The 21,345-nt window shown below is 39.6% G+C and overlaps 1 protein-coding gene across 3 annotated transcripts in view; it reads right to left on the minus strand.

The window, feature by feature from the left end:
• Positions 1-21,345, minus strand: part of CFAP97 (cilia and flagella associated protein 97) — a 45,559-nt gene that overhangs the window by 6,435 nt on the left and 17,779 nt on the right. For all 3 annotated transcript variants that reach the window (XM_034770695.1, XM_034770697.1, XM_034770698.1), the window contains 2 exons: positions 13,183-13,451; positions 1,443-1,593 (listed from right to left, as the gene is read on the minus strand). In XM_034770695.1, coding sequence (XP_034626586.1) covers positions 1,443-1,593; positions 13,183-13,451 — 420 coding nt within the window. The remainder of the gene's footprint in view (positions 1-1,442; positions 1,594-13,182; positions 13,452-21,345) is intronic.

Consider the following 21,345-nt stretch of genomic DNA (forward strand, 5'->3'; position numbering starts at 1 on the left):
GAGACTGCGGGAACTGTGGGATAGCTGTGGGATAGCTACCCATAGTGCAATGCTCCGGAAGTCGACGCTAGCCTCGTACTGTGGACGCGGTCTGCCGACTAGAGCACCTAGAGCATTTTATTGTGTGGACATACACAATCGGCTGTATACAACCGATTTCAATAAAACCGGCTTCTATAAATTCGAACTAATTTCGTAGTGTAGACATACCCTAAGTAAAATTATTAAGGCTGATTCATAATCTTGAGCTAGAGCTCTCAAATGTCAGTTCCCCCCCCCCCCCTTCTTCCCAGCTCTGGCTGAAACCCCCCCAAAAACCTGACATTTGAGAGTTCTATTGTGAGATCATGAGTCAGGTTTAATTTTACTTAGAAATCACATCTCTTGCGATTAATTTGTGAGAGTTGGCATGTCTGATACCCATTCCATACATACACCATAGAAAAGAATTAATGATCAGTAAGTTATTCGTTTTCAAATTATCCCCAACAAACCATATTTTGTACAAAGATTATTACAAGCATGTGCAGGGTATGAATACAGGGGTTCTTAGTGTCACAAATGTCATTGCCATGTTTGCTGCAGACCTCACAAGAAATTAAAAACAAACCTAAAATGGTTTGAGTAGTTTAAAAGTAGTCCGGACAAACCATTCAAGAATAGCGTAGAACCTCAGAGTTACAAACACCTCAGGAATGGAGGTAGGTTGTAATTCTGAAAGGTTCATAACTCTGAACAAAATGAACAGGAGTACTGGTGGCACCTTAGAGACTAACAAATTTATTAGAGCATAAGCTTTCGTGGACTACAGCCCACTTCTTCGGATGCATCCACGAAAGCTTATGCTCTAATAAATTTGTTAGTCTCTAAGGTGCCACCAGTACTCCTGTTCTTTTTGCGGATACAGACTAACATGGCTGCTACTCTGAAATCTGAACAAAATGTTATGGTTGTTCTTTGAAAAGTTTACAACAGACCATTGACTTAATACGGATTTAAAACTTCACTATGCAGAAGAAAAATGCTGCTTTCCCTTAATATTTTTAGTAGTTTATGTTTAACATAGCCTTTTACTGTATTTGCCCTTTTTTTTTTCCCCCTCTGCTGCTGCCCGATTGCATACTTCCGGTTCCAAATGAGGTCTGTGGTTGACTGGTCAGTTTATAACTCTGGTGTTCGTAACTCTGAGATTCTACTGTATGTTGTAGATAATCTTGCTAACGCAGAATTGTTTAACAAGATGAGTTCTTAGAAATTAGATATGGTAAAGAGTAATTATACAGATAATGCATAGTTCATTTATTTTTATATATGAAGAAAATGATGTATTGTTCTTAAAGAAAACTACCGAAGATTCTTCCATTCTAACAGGAGGGAGAAAAATCGCTCTGAGTGCAAAAATAAAGTATAATGCACACAAATGCCATACCAGGTCCACTTACTTGAAGAGCTAAGCTGGCTTAGAGCAGACTTTCCTCGTCTTGTGGATGGCGAAGAACTTAGATAACCCATATGACGCTGATAGTCCATCAACTGTTCAGAACGCTTCATACCAACTGTTGGTTTCACTGCTTCCAGTCTCTTTAGAAGAGCCTTAATTTAAAAAAGCCAGTTTTGGTTAAAGAAGCTATAAAGAAAATATTCACAAACAAATTAATTTATATTTGTATAAATCACAACACCCCACAACTGAAGTGTGATCTATAACTCTACACTGAATAAGTTAATTACCAGTGAAGTGATTCAATCTTATTCCATCCTTGGGTCCATTTTTTCCCCCCTCACTCTTTTTGTTAAGCATATACACCTCTACCCCAATATAACGCTGTCCTCGGGAGCCAAAAAAACCTTACCGCATTATAGGTGAAATCGCGTTATATCGAACTTGCATTGATCCGCCGGAGTGCACAGCCCTACCCCCCCGGAGTGCTGCTTTACCGCGTTATATCCGAATTCGTGTTATACCGGGTCACGTTATATCAGGGTAGAGGTGTATTAAACTCAAATACTACATTTATTTTAAGTCCCTAAATGGTGTTTTTCACTGCACACTATATACAAAATGTGTGTCTGTATAGCCATTTAACTGTACTTTGTGTTTCTCAAAAACAAAATTAAATAAACCTATCACTACATAGGGAGAGGGTAAAAAGAGTGTGATTGTTTCAGACTAGTTTTCCAGTGAGTGGCATAAGCAGTCATGGAATGTCAGCTATGTCAGTTTAAGTGCAATAAATCTATTAACATACTATAGTTTGCATATGGGAACCTGGAAATGTGCATTGAGAGAGCACAAGAGAGAAAGGACAAGTAGTTTTGGCTTAGATGTAGTATGTCATGTGTTTGCATCACGTGCCAGTCTGTTCATCATCAAATGGAAATACCTAGGTAAGCAAAAGTCAAAGGAAGGACTTTGGCTAGAAATAGCAACTGCTTAAAGCCAGTTGCAAAACATGAAATGTTAGACTAGTCTCTAAATGTTAGATCCAACTTTGTACATGATTTTATCACCATCTCCTACACAGTTGCATAATTTTTTGACCTGTGACAGGAATTATAAATTGATCATTCACTAATCCTGAAACTTTAAACTGTAAATTCTCAAAACATTTAATGAAATAGTCTACACAGGCAGGCTAATATAATGAACTGATATTCTTCTGTTAAAAGACAAACATGTATGAATTTACATTCTAATAATTGTATACGGTCTTTGTACAATTTACATACCAGGAACATCACAGTAACTTCAAGTATGCCTTAAACTTCATAATGACTGTTTATCTACCGGATATGTCCACATTACTCAAGAGTTAAAGGAAACATATGTTTGTTTTTAACATTACATTTTTATGTATCAAATGTATTTCAAGCTGTTATGCATGTGTTCAGACAGGGAGCAAAAAAGCAAACAATTTTAAAACATGCATCTTTCACAAGTAAGAAAGATGTTATTTTCCAAAAAAATTAAAATGAAGACAGATGAACATTATTGAAAATATTAACCCTTATTTATTGAGAGATCAGATACAGATTTTAAAGTGGTAGTGGCAGAGATTTCACTGATTAGGATTTGAGATAATAACATGACATTCCTCATATTTTAAAATACATCAACACCACTCCTTACTCTTAAGAACTTGTATTGCAGCTATCATCATTTTATCCAAGATAGACTTTAGAAACAAAGCTAAATCAATTTAAAAAAAAAATTAGGTCAGTGCTCAGCAAATCAAGGCACCATGCTGTTTTCCCCTCATCTCTGAAAAACAATGCTAATGTAGTATATCTGTTCCTGGGCTAGCACAGGCTGGGACAGCAAGCAAGAGATCTGAAAAGATTATAAAATGGATTTTTTTTCTCCCCCCATCACCATGTAAGATTAAGTAGATTTCAGATACTGGATTTAACATAAACAGGAGAAGAAAACAAGTGAAAGTTTTGTTATCTTCCAGCATTACTGCACCTTTCTGTTCACAAAGCCTTGCACTGATGAGTAAGATTCTTCCCTTTAGGAACAGGATCTACAGATTTCTGAAGAATTTCTAAAGCACAAACTGTAAACAGCGGAAGCAAGCACTGGATCACTGACATTTGGAAAAACGAAACAAAACAGAAGTAGTATAAAAGATTGGTGCTGCTTAGTGGCTTAAAATGAATGGCGTTAATTCAACTTCCATCACAGTAAGTGAGCACTAAAACTAGTCTGGGTACTTTCTTTTTTCAAAAATTCAGTATATGTTCTTCTAAAGCCTTCCGAAGTGGGAAGGGAGAAGTCACAAGTAAAATTGAGTATCTAGCTCCATAAAGTTCAGTTTAGAGGAAAAGGTTAAGCTACTACTTTCCCTTGTCTTATGTTGCTCTTTGGATCTCTGTAGGCTTCAGTTTCACCATCCATTGAACTCCAAACAGCTGACCGTTGTGCCTCAACAGCTGTTCAAGTGTATTTATATTATGACGTCTCAAATTTCGTTCTTATTAGAACCACACTATTACTTTGCAGAGCAGAGAAAGAACAGAAGGTGCATTTGAGGACAGCTTCTTTTTGTTCCTCTGCATGGACTAATTTCTAATTTTTTTCCATTGTTAAAGTGGCATTAATTGGCTCTATACTTGTCAGTTAGTTGTAAGTAACTGATAAGCTCCAAAGTTCTTTCATCTATGACAAAGACTTAACGGAACTTGCTAATTATTTTTGTGAGTAGGAGCCACGGGCAGCTCAATGAAAGAAAGCTGAGAAGACAAACAGCAGCATGAGCGAAAAGGACAGTTTGAATATCAAAAGGAACCATTATTTACAGTACCTTCTCTAGCTTCAGTGAGTCTAGCCAGTCTATAATCATTATTTTTATTACTGTAGCACCTAGAATCCCCCATCCTGGACCAAAGACCCCGTTGTGCTAGGCAGGCACTGTACATACACAGAACAAAAAGACAGTCCTTCCCCCCAAGAGCCTAAAATCTAAGTACATGCTATGATCACAGTTATCCTACTTCATGTCGTACCTATTTGCATGGCACAAGCACTAGTGCTAATATCTGTGTAACAATCCAAGCAGCGCTGTAACTATGGCATTTTAGCACCCAGGATGAGCAAGCATATTTGTGTCCCCTACTGCTTCCCTCCCCTTCATTTCTCTGCCCCATTTTTCCACCCCCACAGCTTTGCGCCCTGGGAGTCTGCCCTGCTCTGGTAATGGCCCTGAATCCAAGAGCCTGCTGTTCTCTCCTAGTGAGGGAAAAGCTACTACAGGAACTTCTCCATGTGGCAGGATTTCTAATGTTGGGAACTGCTGCCTGGATCTACACCTGACCTTGGGCTAGATCTGGACTCCTATCACAACGTTGCCTTTAGACATAGGTTTTTATTATATTACCAGATTAAAGGAAAACCTAAATATTTTATTTTAGAAAAACAACTATGAAGCACAAAGCCCTAGGAAGTATCCCCCTTTGCTCCAGCCTCTGAGATTCTGCCTGCAGCTCAGCTTCTGAGGTCCTGCTGTATTCCACATTCCAGGAGACTTTGTCCTACAGCAATTGCATTCTGTTGATCTTTTCCCTTTGGACAAATGGGCTAGTGAGTTAACAGAGCACTCTCAGCATTGTTCCTGCTGCCCCTTAGATGTAATCACCAAGGCTAACACTAACAAACAACAGCCTTAAAAATCTACAGTCCTCTATTTGACATCTATTCTCTCTCCAGCCTACCCAAAATGCTGCTACTAAAATCATCTCCCACTCCTTCCACTTCAACCCCATCACCTCAAGTCCTTTCACTAGTTTCCTATCTATTCCTTCGCAAAGGTCAAACTCTTCATCCTTACCTTCACGGCTCTACACATCTCTGCTCTTTCCTACATCTCAGTTTCTAGCTTCTTGCACACCACATTTTGGTTGCTCCTCTCTAATGATCCCTTGTCTCCTCCTCAAGACCTTGTGCCTTTTTCAGGGTGCCCTCAGCAGCTGGGACTGCCTCCTTCTTGTGCATCAAGCAATCTAACTTTCCTTCAGAAAACACTTCCTCAAAACTCAGTCTTCAGCTGGCTTTCCAACCCTTCTCTGCTCTAGCACTATCTACTAGAAAAAGTAAATAAAAAGTACCTTACCTACCTTGTCTCTCTCATAAAGCAATGCAGCATTTGCAAGAAAGCCAGATTGTATAAAAACACTCTCTCAACACCTGCTTCTCAATGCCATCATCTCTCCTCACTTGCCCTACCCTCTAACAATCATCGAGTATTGTCATCAAGTTATCTACAGAAGAACCTGGGAATGGAGGGTGTTTGTAACTCTGAACAAAACGTTATGGATTGTTCTTTCAAAAGTTCACAATTGAACATTGCATAGTAACATTTCAAAGCTGTATTAAGTCAGAAAAAAAGATGTTTTTAACCTCTTAATTTAAATAAAACAAGCACAGAGACAGTTACTTTATCTTGTCAATTTTTTTTTTAAACTTTCCCTTTATTTTTTTAGTAGTTTACATTTAACACAGTACTGTATAATATTTGCTTTTTTTCTTTTGTCTCTGCTGCCTGATTGTGTACTTCTGGTTCTAAATGAGATGTGTGGGTGACTGGTCAGGTCGTAACTCTGATGTTTGTAATTCTGAGGGTCTACTGTACCTAATTCAGACTGTAAGCATCTCAGGAAGGACAGGGACTCTGAGTTATGTGTTTATGAAGTGCTATGCACATTAACTGTACTGTAAAAATAAGGATTCTTACATATCAACAGTCAGCATCAGTGCAAGCTTCCCTGCACTGTTCTCCTTACCCAATATACTATAACTGTTCTGGAAGGTATCATTTCCAAAGCTGAGAGGGTGGCTCTGACTAGGCCCATTCAGTTTCCTCCAAGGCTTCCAAATGGGCGAACTGATGCAAATTGTGATGGCCATTTATCTACCAGGAACTGGGCTGAGCAAACCAGCTCATTAAATGCAGGCCACCTAACAAGTGCCAGATGGTAATGATTTCTAATCATGATCAAACAGAGACACATTTAAAGTAGCGAACTATGTGTTTATCCCATTACTTTAGAGAACGTGAACTGATTCAGGGACTAGATGGTTAAGTATCTGTATGCTGGTGTTTTAAGGTCTCTGATTTATAGCAGGGGCTGGTAGCACTGCCTAGTAAGATTGCCCAACATTTCCCATTATAAGACCTTGTTTCAGTTGCACTTTGCCAGATTTTAACCATTCAGGCTGAAATTTCCCACGACAGGAGTTGGTCTCTGGCTGAATCTTTTTGGAAACTTGCAGCCAAAATGTCTCAGCCATTTCTGAGAATGAGGCTCAGGAAAATACATGTTTTTTTTTCAGTGTTAAAAAAAATATGACCACCTTTTCTTTGGAAACCTTTAGCAATCTCCTGCTTTGGAGCAGGGATTTGAAATTTGGCAGGTGGTGGCCTGTGTGTCAGGGACTGACCTTGTGCGGTCTCTGTAAAAATCCACCAACATTTGGCCAAGTTATATAACTTTTTTTTGGGGGGGGGGGGAAGAGGGGGAAATCACAGTTTGAACATACTCAGAGACTTGTTAGAGCTTAACAGCTAAAATCTGAAGATTTCATCTTTCCTGAGTATGCTCAAGCTTCTCACAGCTCCTAATGCTGACCAGACTGCAGCTGCACTGTCCTCAGAGCGCCTGAAGATGTCCCGCCAATCAAGGGCTACAGGGACTCAGAACTTTCCCTGTAATTGCTGTTTGAGGCCAGGGATGGGCCAGGCAGAAGAACCTAGACCAGGGAACTGTGCACTCAGTGACCCGATGCCCCTCAGGCAACATGCAGGGAGAAGGCATCTGATTCAAATGCAGAGGGCCAAAAGCCAGGTCTAGGCTATTGCAGGACAGCAGATTAGGACAAGGCAGCTGGGTGGCAGAGACTGGGATTTGCTAGGCAAGGAGACTAGTTCTAGGTACTGTGGAGGGAAATGATAGAGTCAGGAAACCAGTGAGTGGAGAGAAAACAGATCAGATGAAGAGTGGCACTGGCAGGGCAAGAAGCCTGAGGGGGGAGGCTGGGTGCAGAGGAGGGAAGGTTGGGCAAGGAGACTGGGAGCAGGAGCAGAGGTGGGGGAGTCTGGAGGAGTCAGATTAAGACAGTGGGCAAGGAGACTGGGATTGGGTTGAAAAGCCTGAAGACTGGGATGAACTAGGTGCAGAGAACGGGACTGGACTGAGGAGCGAGTGGTGTGGTAGAGACAGGACCGGGACAGGGAAGAAGGGATGTGTGTCAAGCTTGGGGGGGGGGGGGGGGGAATGGGTAGACAGAGTCTGTGCCCACTAGAGAACACTCCCTTCCAGAGCCTGGAATGGAACCCAACATTCCTGACTCATCATTCCTCTGCTGTTAGCAGATACCTGTGAAATCCACTGGTAGAAAGTGTCCCATCCCACTCTGGTGCTGGTCCACATGAGTCTATGAGGTGAATCTAAAGGTTCCAACCCTGCTTATGACCCATGTCAGTGTCAATATGATGCCACATGATGGAATCTCGGGGGGCGGGGTGTCTGCTTTTAAACCCTAGGAAATTATATACAAATATAAAAGCTATGTTAAAAGGGACATTATGAAGGTTACGAAGTCAAACACACAAAAGTTAGGACGTGCTAGAATTAAGGTTGCCTGTGCAACCTTTATTTGGCTCCCATGTGCATATGCATTATGATACAGTCTTTAATTGCATGATCATATACTATTTTTTCCCCACCTGCTCTAGGGATGAATCAAAGTTGCGTACTGAAGTACTGGGACCCCTGCAGAAGATGGAAACTGTGTAGTGAATGAGGCAGGAGATTTCAGGAAGAGAGGGGATGGTCCCAAGGTTAAGGCATTTGAATGTGACCTGGAGAACTGGATTCTACCCGTGCCTCTGCCACAGAGTGATTAAGTGATGCTAGGCAAGTCACTTAAACCAAAAACTTTTCACAAGTGATCACTAACGGTCTGGGTGTCTGACTTGAGACCTGGGGTCTGATTTGCTTAAGTGCTGAGCACTCACAGCTGCAACTGAAGTCAATGAGAGCTGTGCTGTGAATATCTGAAATGCTATATAATGCTAAACACTCTGAAAAATCTGGTCCTAGGTATCTCAAATTGGGCACCCAAAATTAGTGGACACTTTAGACCTTAATCTCTCTACGATTCAGTTTGCCATTTGTAAAATGGAATAGTAAACCCCCTTGACTCCAGCATGTGTTGTGAAAATAAATTCATTAATGCTTGTGAAGCATTCAGATGCTATAGTGATGAGGACCATGGAAAAGCCTATGAGGAAATTAATAATTCAGTCTTCAGAGCAGGGTTTGAAAAATGTGCAGTAAACACAGCATGGGGCCACACACCCCAAACAATTAGGAGAAAAAAAATATTGAAAAGTTGCTCATTAAGTGAGCATCGTCCACTCTGTGCACTGAATGAGCTAAGGGTCCTGTACAAAAAGAAACCAAAACCAATATCTCAGAATGCATAGATATAAGGAGGCTGCATTAAAGGTTGCACAGGCAACCTTGATTCTGGCATTTCCTAGTTTTTGATGCTTGACATTGCAACCGTAAAAAAGGTTCCTTTAACATAGTTTATGCAGACTAGTAGTTTGCATAATAAAATAAACTTCCAACTCGTAAGGTACTTTAGGATACATTCCAGCCTATAGGCTTTAACATGTTGACAACTGTGTATTATGATTATAATCACACCACATCTGGTTTAATCTGTGTCAATACAGACAGATATATACCTGCAGAAGTTAAAATAAAATTATAACATAGCAGCAATGTTTGTTCCACATTCCATTAGGAAAAAATAGGTTGGCAGACAAAAGAATATGCCAGACTTATTTTAGAAGGATAAAACAGTTAGTGACTCAATAGTAGCCTCTACTGGTCATTTATGTTTTGTTCTTGCTATTTCAGATAGCAGCCTATAACCTAAACAAAATGATCAAACTTTCCTGCTTACAAAAACAAAAATTAAAAGAAATAGTCAATGGGAAAAAAGTTTGACATCTAGGAAGAATCAAATTGGAAAAAGGTAGTCATTAAAATGTCCACAGTAAGAAAGATCTGAGGGCTGTATTAGAGAGATATATTTCACTCTTCTTTTAATAAAGCTAACAAATTGAGTTTAGGACATGATAAAACATTTTTTTACAGCTGTAAGACAGCATGGCATCTTGAAGCAAATTCTAAAGAGTTATTTTTGAAGATTTATCAATTCATGTATTTCTATTCAGTTTTATGCTGCTGACACTCTAGGGCGGTGGCTCTCAAACTTTCCAAACTACTGCATCCCTTTCAGGAGTCTGACTTGTCTTGTGTACTCCCAAGTTTCACCTCACTTAAAAACTACTTGCTTAAAAAAAATGAGATATGAAAATACAAAAGTGTCAAAGCACACATTACTGAAAAATTGTTCACTTTCTCATTTTCACCATACAATTATAAAATAAATAAATTGGAATATAAATATTGTACTTACATTTCAATGTATAGTATATAGAGCAGTATAAACAAGTCACTGTCTGTATGAAATTTTAGTTTGTACCGACTTCACTAGTGCTTTTTATGTAGACTGTTGTAAAACTAGGCAAATATCTAGATGAGTTGATATTCCCCCTGGAAGACCTCTGCATACCCCTGGTTGAGAACCGCTGCTCTAAGGGATAACTACTGTACAGAAGCATATGAACAATGAATATTTGTGGTACTTTTCTTCTTGGGCTAAAAGCAAACATCAGTAACATCTTCAGAAATATTTACCACACATTAAGGGAGTAATGTATGAAATGGCTAATTGAGTCTTAGAGTATGCAAATGTGAAGTCATTCACTTTTGATACCAAAGATTCTAAGGCAATAAATTGTTGGGTAATACTGACAAAGAAAGGTACTTGTGGATTCAAGTTAGCAGTAACAAAGACAGAAGTGCATCATAGGTGGTAAAAGAGACTAATTGGCACAATGTTTAGTTAAGAAAAAAGGCAAATTATAACAGTGTATCATGTAGTGACTGGGGTCTACCTGGAACATGGCATCCGATTTTCAGCACCATGCCTGCCTAGAAAACATACAAACTCTGGAGAAGATCCTGAGAAGAACTACTAAATTTGTCAAAGATATGGGAACCCCAGCTACAGTGGCAGGCAGAAGAATCTAAGCTTACAACTGAGAAGCTGATGGGCTTAAGGAAATCTTATTGCAATGTACCTAAAAAGGGACCACAAAAACTTGAGTAGGGTCCTATTCCAAATAAGCAACAAACAAAATTAAGAGACTATGCAAAGTTTAGATATGTGGTATTCTGTCGCTCTGAAACTTTTATCAAGATGATTTTTTCAAGATGACAACCATGAGCACCACACATCTGTAACTTGTGCTTATGCCAAATTCTTCACAGTGAAATTACACTGGTCACTAAATCTCCAGGAAGTGTTTGTATCTCAGTCATAGTTATTAAAACTGGAAGTGAACAAAGGAAAGTATACACTTAAAATAGACAATTTTAGAAAGTGTCCCCCTTTTTTGGTTAACAAATCAGCCAAACCAATTTCAATTTTCTCTGAATGTATTCACTATTTGCTAGTATTCACAGAACAATCTGAATGAAAATTTTCAGACTATGTTTTGTTTGATTCTGTTGTTACCTGAGAAGTGTAGCTGATCACACACACTACATGTTACTATTTCTGCTGCCTAACACATTTTAAGCAGGTGAACAAATAGTGAATAATGCATATGAATTTGAGATATAATGCTTTGTGCTATAATTTGACCACAAGTCATTATAAATGAAACTCTGCACTTGTATATAATTTTTAAAATATTTTACTATTTGACCAGCTGAAGCAATATCCTATTACAATTGAAACTGGATTCGTATATGTCACTAAAATGCGTTACTACAGTGACTCCTTGCTTAACGTTGTAGTTATGTTCCTGAAAAATGCTACTTTAAGCGAAACGATGTTAAGTGAATCCAATTACCCCATAAGAATTAATGTAAATGGAGGGGAGGGGGCTAGGTTATAGAGAAATATTTTTCGCCAGACAAAAGATTTTATTTTATAATTATACATACACACACACACACACACACAGACACACACACACACACACGTGTGTGTGTGAAATTGGATTCGCTTAACAGTATTAAATTGTTTGTTTAAAACTTATACTCTGTGTGTGTGCGTACGCACGCGCACACACTATAAGTTTTAAACAAACAATTTAATACTATACACAGAAATGATGATTGTGAAGCTTGGTTGAGGTGGTGAAGTCAGAGGGTAGAATATTTCCCAGGGAATGCCTTACTGCTAAATGATGAACTAGCACTTGGCTGAGCCCTCAAGGGTTAACACATTGTTGTTAATGTAGCTTCACACTCTACAAAGCAGCATGAATGGAGGGAGGGGAGATAGCATGGCAGAGAGAGACAGAGACACACACTGTATGTGTGCGAGAGAGAGAGAGAGAGAGAGAGAGAGAGATGCATTGCCCCTTTAAGTACTCTGACTCCATTCTAGGTACATTGCTGGCAGCAGCTCCTGTCTCAACTTGCTGATCTACTTAAAAAGGCAATCTCCCTCCGTCCTGAGCCCTGTTTTGTGTTCCCTCCTCTCCCCGCTCTATGGAGATGGAAATACAGGAGCGGGGAGGGAGGGGGAACACCCTGACATTAGCCCCCCCCCTCTTATCCTCCTAGTGCACAGCAAGCAGGAGGCTCCCGGGAGCAGCTCCAAGGCAGAGGGCAGGAGCATCACATGGCAGTGGGGGGAGGGACTGCTGAACTGCCCAGCAATTGATAGCCTGCTGGACGGCTGCCGCACAAGGAACTTAGGGGAGCGGGGAGCTGATAGGGTGGCTTCCAGTTAACCCTGGTTCCAAGCCCCCACCAGCTAGCTCCAATGGGCTGCTCTTCCTGCAAGTAGTGGACAAAGCAGGCGGCTGCCAAACAACATTATAAGGGAGCATTGTGCAACTTTAAACGAGCATGTTCTCCAATTGATCAGCAACGTAAAAACGTTAACCGGGACGACTTTAAGTGAGGAGTTACTGTATATAGGTTCAACATAATGGGACAAGCAGAGAGCTACAGATATTGAAAATGATGGCAGGTTACACACACAGTTATTTCTGATTCAGGTATGTCATACGATTTATTCTTTGTATATCAATATACTTAATGGGTTTTGTTGTCAGCATGTAGATAAACGTGCTGAGTTAGTTTAGTCTACTTAATCTGCCACCCAGAACTGAGGGTACATTAACTAGATTTAAATAGAAGCTGTTTCCCTCAAGTGGAACATTTCTACAGGAAAGAAAAGCCATATAGTTTTAAATCCATTTCACATACTGAAAAAACGACTGTTTTGTCAAAGTAAGATGATATATTTTTCTTACAAATATATGTACATACTGCGTGTTCAGATACTATAGAGATGGAGGTCATACAATACCTAGGATATTATTTCACACTCCTGCCTAACTACATAAGGCTGTCAGTTATTTCAACAACGTTTATTCTGGCCTTAATATAATAAAAGTTTAAAAAACTAAAGAGACACTTCAAGTGCTGTCTTATCAGCTTGGCAACCTTTAATAGTGGCCCATCTGATATCAAGCAGCCTTTCCCTCTATATTGATTCAAAACAATACTTTTTAAACTTACCAGATTCTCTCTTTCAATCCTTTGCTGCTCCTTTTGCCTGTTGAGAGCACTATGGTACAACTTAGGTGGCAGGCCAGCAGGTTTCTTCAGAGTGGCACTTTTGCTCCTTGGCTTTGCAGATTGTCTGGACAATTCTTTTAACAGCCTTTGGTTTTCCTGATCAATTTGTCTTACTTCCTCATTTGTGAAAGAGTAATTTTTCCTTGACCCTGGAGTTGGCTGATCAATGACGAGTTGTTGCTGTTCCTTTTTCTCCAAATGTAGAAAAGCTTTAAAAACATAAAAGCAAAAACGAACATAGATGAAAGACACTACGTGCAAATAATTTTACATTACTATGATTTTTCTAGCTCTATCAATAAATAAGTCAGAATTTTTGAACATGTGGGACTGCAGTTCAGCATTTAGACACCTAAATAAATGGCCTTATTTTCATTACTGTCAAGCACCATCAACATATTATTTTAATGGGAGCTGCCTGGTACCTCAGCAAATCATGCCACTTATTTAGTTAGAAAATGTTAGCCATCATGTTTTCTCCCCCTCTCTGTTTTAAACTGAAGAAGAGTCACACTTAAGACCTGTGCCTGAAAGGTGTTAAGCACCTGCGACTCCCACTGACATGGGGCTGAGGTGTGCTGAGTACTTACCTCTCAGGTTCAGGCGTTAAAACGTTACCTCAATATTCAAAAGATCCATCAGTATGCAAATATACTGCATGTATGTTGTAGATACTTTAACAAGGTAGAGCAAAGAGCAAAGTAGACTCTGTTATGGACACAAATCAGCAGTGTTTCCTTTTGACGGTTATCAGCACAAGCAAGGCTCCAGGCAGCCAAGAACCTACTGCTCTGTACCTTTACATACATGCTCCTACACTTCCTTGTCCAGTGATAAAGTATAGTCTGGGAAGACTTTAGCTAGAGGAACAACTATCTTCGCTATAGTTATTGTGGCACCAACGATCATCACAGATGTCACAGTAATCACATATATGCATGTGTGTTTACTGTTAATAGCATACTACCATAGCACTGAACACAGGTGATTGGTGGCACAGAAGTGCAGTAGCATTTGTGATACTAACATAAGCCTCACAGAAGTTCTCCCAGTACTTCTGTTAGTCTCTAAGGTGCCACAGGACCCTCTGTTGCTTTTTACAGAAGTTTTCTAGCAGTTTTAATGCAGTTTCAGGAAAGCCAGGGCTAGAAACTGCCCCATGGCACCATCGATTAAGCTAAAATGAAGTTTTAGATGTTGACACAGTGTTTGCTCCCAACATGTACAAAGTTCTGTAAAATCTCAGTCCCAATTGTGCAATTGGGCTAGAATCACATTTTGGATACAGGAGTAGTTGCCTTTGTGAGGAATACAGGAACTAGAGAACACAGCACTGGAACAAGGAGACAACATGTATTTCCGAAGATTATTATGAATTTGGTACAGGACTCCCAAACAGAAGAGTTTTACAAAGGATCCTTATCAGAGAGAGAGAAATAAGTAAATAAATGTATGGCCACTTTAAAACAAATAATGGAGAAAAGAGAAGAACCTGGCCTGGAAGTATTTAAATAGTCAATAATAAACAAAGAATTAAAATAGGGATGTGGCAGCATAGAGCAAAGGTGAAGCTTGAAAACACACACAATTTACACCTCAGAGTACTTCAATGTGCCAAGGCAGATTTGGCATTTTTAAAATGGGCAATTTCTTGGATGGGAAATATTTGGTTCCAGGTGAAAAGGTAATTAGCATTAAAGGCCAAGCCTCTCAAAAGTTATTATTGGATGTCTGGTTTTTGATGCCATTCCACCAAAAGAGCATGATTTTCAGCAAATACTGAGCACCACCTTTGTAAAAAAATCAGGCTCCTTTAAGGTATTTCAAGTTAGGTTCTCAAAAACGAAGGCACTCAAAATCCCTAGTCACTTTTGGAAAACTTGGCATAAGTGCTCACACTCGCAATGAACCAGAAAAGCTTTCATTCAAATCCAAACAGTTCCCATAGGAACAACTGAACTTGACCAAGCCAGAAGAACCTCTGATAAATGTAAGAACTGAACTTCAGCAACACTAACTGCAAGACAGGTCACATCAGGAAAGACAGTTTAGTCAACTTGTCAAGATGGTATGCAAATTACCATGTGATATGTACTACAATGCAAAACTACTGAAGACCAAGTGTCCACATAACACATTAATAAGCTTTGAAAAACATCTTTGCAACTTAGTACTTCGTTTATAAACAGAACTGAAGTACAATCATTTACCAAAGTCATTCAAAGATAAGATCTGGGATGTGACTCATCCAGATAAACCTACAGAAGACAAAAAGGAACAAACTAAGAATACCTAGGCTACATGATTCATGTGGAAAAATAAAGTGGCAGTGCTCTTCCTTAACACAACAATATCAAATATATCCCTGTAGGAACATGCCGAGCAAAAGCTGCAGAACATGAAGGTACTTGGAAGAGAGACACTAGTCACTTGGAAAATAGTCTGTAAAAGAGATTTGTTACATATCATGGATGACAAACATACACAATTGCTAACTTTATTACTCCAAAGATGTTGAAGACAAATGATTTCACCTACTGCTCCTTATCCCCTACAGCCATACTTCTTATGATTTCATAAGGTAGGCAAGGTCAGCACTTGGATGGGATCCAAGAGGGAAAACCAGGTTACTGTGAGAAAAAGTTTTCAACTGATTCCCAGAAGAAGATATTCAGCCCCTGAATACTTCTTACTGAAGATCCCACACAATATCACACAGGAAGGAAGTGTTATTATTGGTCAACTACTCAAATTCCACTTGGGTATTTTCAATTCCATCTCTTACCACACTGCTCCAATCATGTGGTACCTCCATCTCCTTGCACAGAGATGAGTAATTACAGCTCTACAGTTGCTGGATAGGGGACGCCTCACTGCTGCTGCTGCTTTGTCTGCGTTGTCTCTCTCCACCACACGGTCTTCAGCCTGTTGCAGACTCCAGGTTCTGAGGCTCCACTGTTCAGCCCAACTATTAGCAATTTTACCCAGTGAAAATAACTGATGGCTAAGAGGGGAACTATGCCACAGCCACTTCCTCTGCGTCATTTCTCATTGCAACCCTGCTCTTCTCTGATCAGCCCATGAGGTTACTCTCTGTCACCCACTTGTTAAATTTTCAAAACAAATATCCTTGTGCTTTCTCTTATGCTGCCCCTCCTGCTTGGGAGGGGCTTCCTAAAAGTATCTGCAAAGCTACCTCATTATCAATCTTTATAACTCTTCTCAAAACTCTCCTTTGCTGTGATGCCTATAAAAAAACCTGACAACAGTTAGGCCCTTGGTGCGCTGAGACCACGACCTTTCACGCTGACCAATACTGTTTCCTTGTACTCCCCTGTCTGTTTGTATCATTGTTTCCTTGTATTCCCCCACTTCTGTCTGTATCCATCTGTTGTCTCTTGTCTTATGTTTAGATTGTAAGCTCTTTGAGGCAAGGACCATCTTTTTTTGCTCTGTTGTACACCACCTAGCACAGTGTGACCCTGGCCCATGACTAGAGCTCCTATTATGGTAAAACAAGTAATACCATAATTAAACACAGGATTCTTTACTTCATGTCCTAACTGGAATAGCAGAACACAGTAATGCTACACAACATTTGTCACAATTCACCCCAAAGATGGCTGTACTCCAATGGAGAGTAAAGCAATTCCTACATATATAGTTAATAAACTTCATCAAGCTTTTTGAGATCCTTAGAGATCAATATGCATAAGTCTCATTACTTCACTTATCTTCTGCCTTCACAGATCTCTCTACTACTCTGATAAATCCTTAAAAGCATAAGGAATGTAGTGGTGAAAAAAAAGTAATGAAGGTATGAGGTGACGCAAATACCAGTCTCAGTCCACTTAGTACTGGTCTGCAAATGCTTTCAGGATTGCCTTAGGGGATCCAAAAAGCCCCTCGACCAACTGTTTACGTGGAAGTGGTATACAGGAGCTGCATCACCCTATATTTATTTCAGAAGTCTTATGGAGGGAATAGTGTGCAACTTCTACAGCACAGAGCTGGACTGGCATCTTGCTAAGAACCCTGGGGCAACTAATACATATTTACATAAATTTACATGCATTGTACCAGTTTGATATCCTCCGATGGATTTATTCATCTAAGTTTCATTTACTGGTTCATTTTACAAACTATAAACCTGTTTCTTCCCTTTCAGTTTTATTCTCTTCTCTCTTTCCTTCTGTCATTTTCTCTTTTGTGCCTTTTTCCCCTCCTCTTCTCTCCCTGATTCCTCAGCTTCCAGTTACTCCCTGCCTCTTTTCTTCCATTCTTTCCACTGTATCTTCCTTCCATCCTTCTCCATTTACATCACCAATGCCTTGGCCACCATCACTACCTCACCATTAACACGAGCTATTCCATTTGCAACCTGGAGAGAAGCTCTGCTCCACTTCCCCAGGCTATTGGATCTAGGTGGTCTCACTATTATTAATGCTGTAATATGGAGCTCAATTCTGTTACCAGCCTGTTTATGACTCTTAAGGATATTAGGTTGCTGACAGTAGTATAGCAGGTGCACAAACACTGTAAAGGAACAGCTAGTGACCCAGAAAGGGGAAAAGCTGTGGAATCTCACTAGGGAAAAGTTCTGCTATGAAGTGCTACTCAGTGTTACCTCTTAATGGCAGACTTTTGGGCTGCCAAAAACAAACCATTTTCCACACCTTGACATGTTGAGCCACACAAGGCCCTGGTTTTGCAGTAGGGTTCTGAGGTGGTAGTGTCTGTGCTACAATCAGACAAGATTTCCTCAAGGAAATCCTGTGTTAAAATCTTTCGCTACTCATCACCCGTCTTTTTTTCTGTGGAGGATATCATCACAAATTCATGGCTCTTAGTTGTCTATGACCAGTGTACATTTCTTCCCAGTACAGCTTATGGTGCGGCCTGCACAAAGAAACACAACTGGGTTAGAAATTTCACAGTTAGTTCTCACTTTCATAGTTGTTAAAGAACAGCCTGAGTCACTGTGACAGATTGAATGCACAATCTACTTAATTTATTGAGTAATAAAATAACTTCAGAGCTCTTTCCTAACGTAAATTTTGGAACCTACTAATACCATGATAAATGGCACTTACGCATCTCAACCCTTCATTGATTGAAGCCTCTACACAGAGAGCATCTTCTAACTGAGAGTGCCTTAGTTTCTTGAAATGGGTAAATAATCCCAGTCTTGTTCTATTATACAGTCCCTATGGAGCACAGTAAAGATTAAATATTTAGTCAAGGAAAAATACATACATATTTCCTCATGAGAGCAAAACATTAGCAACCTTAGCACTACAAATTAAATGCTTGTCCCTACCCAACCAGATAATACAGCATAATCTCACTAAAAATCACACCTTACTAAACTACACTGAAAATCAATATGGGGAGGAACTATTTAATGAAGTGCAGGAGCAGGGTTGATAAGGGTGACCCCAGCTGACCCATGGGAACATGTGTTAGAAGCAACATATCACACTTCCCTTCCCCTTTCCTGGTACCCTGTTCTGCTTTGTACACGCTCCCTGAAGGTCTGGTACTGGCCAGACAGAATACTCTGCTAGATAGACTCTTGGCCTTACCCAGCATGGCAGTTCTTATGATTGTGTTTATTCAACCAGTTATACAGCTGGTTGAATAAATTTATCTGAATATTTAATAAGATATTTGCAGCTAACATTTAACCAGATAAGATTTCAAGTTATTACAAGTTTGTGATATGCCCCTCTCACTACTCCTTTTCTTAACTTCATTCTTTGGATAGTTAGAATGACTATCCACTATTTTATACTATACAGACCAGTGCAGTAAAGTCTGATCTAGGGCTCAGATACTTCACACCAATCAAATGGGTGAACCCCTACTTCAAATGGCATTTTGCAAGGCATAAGGGTTCAGTTGCACTAACTCCATTGCAAGATCAGGGCCTAGGTTATGACCAGAGTAATGTCCTCTGTTATATGACTACCAATAGGCAGAAACATGAAAACCAAGGCTTTGTTCCTTGGGGGTGGAGAGGAAGGAGAAAATATGAAAGGGGGGCGGGGAAGAAACATTATAGGGGACATGACCGATTGGCAAGGAGAACTCTGTGGTTGTCAAGGGAGATTTTGACAGAAAAACGAAGGGGTGTTGACTATTATAGGTTTTTTTTATGGTGCTCATAAACATTAATTTAATTATCCTTACAATAGTTCTGTGGAGTAGTGAACCAAAAAACACAAATTAAATTATCTGATCAAGGTCATACAGAAAGTCTGTAGCAGACCCAAATATAGAAACCAGAGCTCCTGAATCCCAGTACAGGGCCTTAACCACAAGAATACCCCGCTCTCCATGGGAAGGAGCTAACTGGAAAGGATGCAAGAAAAGGGAATGCTGAAAAATAAATTACTAAAGGTAGAGTGAAAGTGAAAAGGGGATTTAAGGGAATGGATTTAATTTAAAGACAACACTGAAAGTTCATTGAGAGGCTGATGTGAATGAGATCATTTTCTCCATAACATAATCCACAGGAAGATTTTTGATAGGCTCACTTTTTGTTAATTAGTAACAGGCCTATCAAAGACATTTAGGTACCACAAGTGGCCAGTCACCATGGCCTCAAAATGTCAGCCTCTCTTCCAATCCCCTGCCAATTAATCAAAAGTTAGGTTAAACAAATTTGCCTTGTATCATGCCCCAAAGGTCATGAAATTCTGGGTTTGGTGGACTGTAAACAGGCGTTCCAGAGATAGTATCCCCTTCCATACACTTCCCTCTCCAAAGTTCACCTCTAGAAACTGACAGGGCTTATCCACAAACAGAAATTATGCCAGTTAAACCAGTTAAACTAAAGGTGCATTGTTGCATTGATTTAGTTAAATCACTGCAACTTTATTTGTAGATCAGGCCTTACAAAATAATACTAGTGCTCAGACATGCAAAACAGAGCTCCTTAGACAAGCCTACTCACCTGATTTCTTAATCTGAATAACTAATGATTGCTTTGAGACCTTTTCTAGACTGAAATGTATTTATGTAAGATGTGTAAAGGTTAAAGTGGTCCGAAAATATTTTTCAATTTCTGAAATTTTGATATACCCAGTTTAGTTTCTGATTAACAAATAGCAGTACTTGCACGTATAGAGTCATGCAGAGTACATTTCTAATTTCCTCTTACAGGTGAAACACTGAAAGAGATGTTTTGGTAGTAAGTGCCTTCAATGATTTCCATGAAGAGAAGGCTGACTTTTAAACCTAGAACCACAGATAATGATAGCAATAAAAAATTCAGCAATTCTTAAACATTCAGATGATCTAGCAGAATAAAAATCCAACCTCTTAAATAAAATATAGGAGATAATTATTGAGCCTAGCAAGTTAGAGTACGGTGGTAGAGTTGATTTAGCTGTCTTACGTGATTTAATTTGCCGCCTCAGCACAAGTAAGTATCTCTACACCAGTCTCTCCAGTCCAAGTAGGGAATTACGTTGCATCAATGCTTGTACCAACACTTATACTTCAGGACTTGCCAGGTATTCTATTTTACTCTGTTCCATTGTCACATGTATAATACAAATTAAAGGATATACAAAGATTAAATACATATCCTACATAAACATTTGATCCTATCAGTCTAAATCCATACTTCTTGTAATATATGACTTGCCTGAGGCCATAGAGCAAGTCAGTAGTATAGTGGAGGTTAGAACTCTGGAGTTCCTAGCTCCCACTCCTGTGCTCAATTCATCTCTTACCTGTGAAATCTTAGCGCCTTTCAGTGACAACCAACACTAGATAGAAGTAGGGTCCAGAAAACTAGCACAAGAAAAATCCCCCACATTCCAGAGCTAGTTGGGGCATGGAGAGTAGATATGGAAATCCTTTTTCAGACGATGCTGAAAGTATTCTTACCTATCCATTTTGTCAACAGTATATTTTATTATTTCCTGTTTGATAAATTTGTTTACAGATTACTCAGACTACAACAGAAAAGATAATGCATCTCACACATTTATGGTTTCAAATTTTAAAATTATAGTGGTGGGAGGGATAGCTCAGTGGTTTGAGCATTGGCCTGCTAAACCCAGGGTTGTGAGTTCAATCCTTGAGGGGGCC

This window comes from Trachemys scripta, chromosome 5 (genome assembly GCF_013100865.1).
Source record: "Trachemys scripta elegans isolate TJP31775 chromosome 5, CAS_Tse_1.0, whole genome shotgun sequence".
Taxonomy (NCBI): Eukaryota; Metazoa; Chordata; order Testudines; family Emydidae; genus Trachemys; species Trachemys scripta.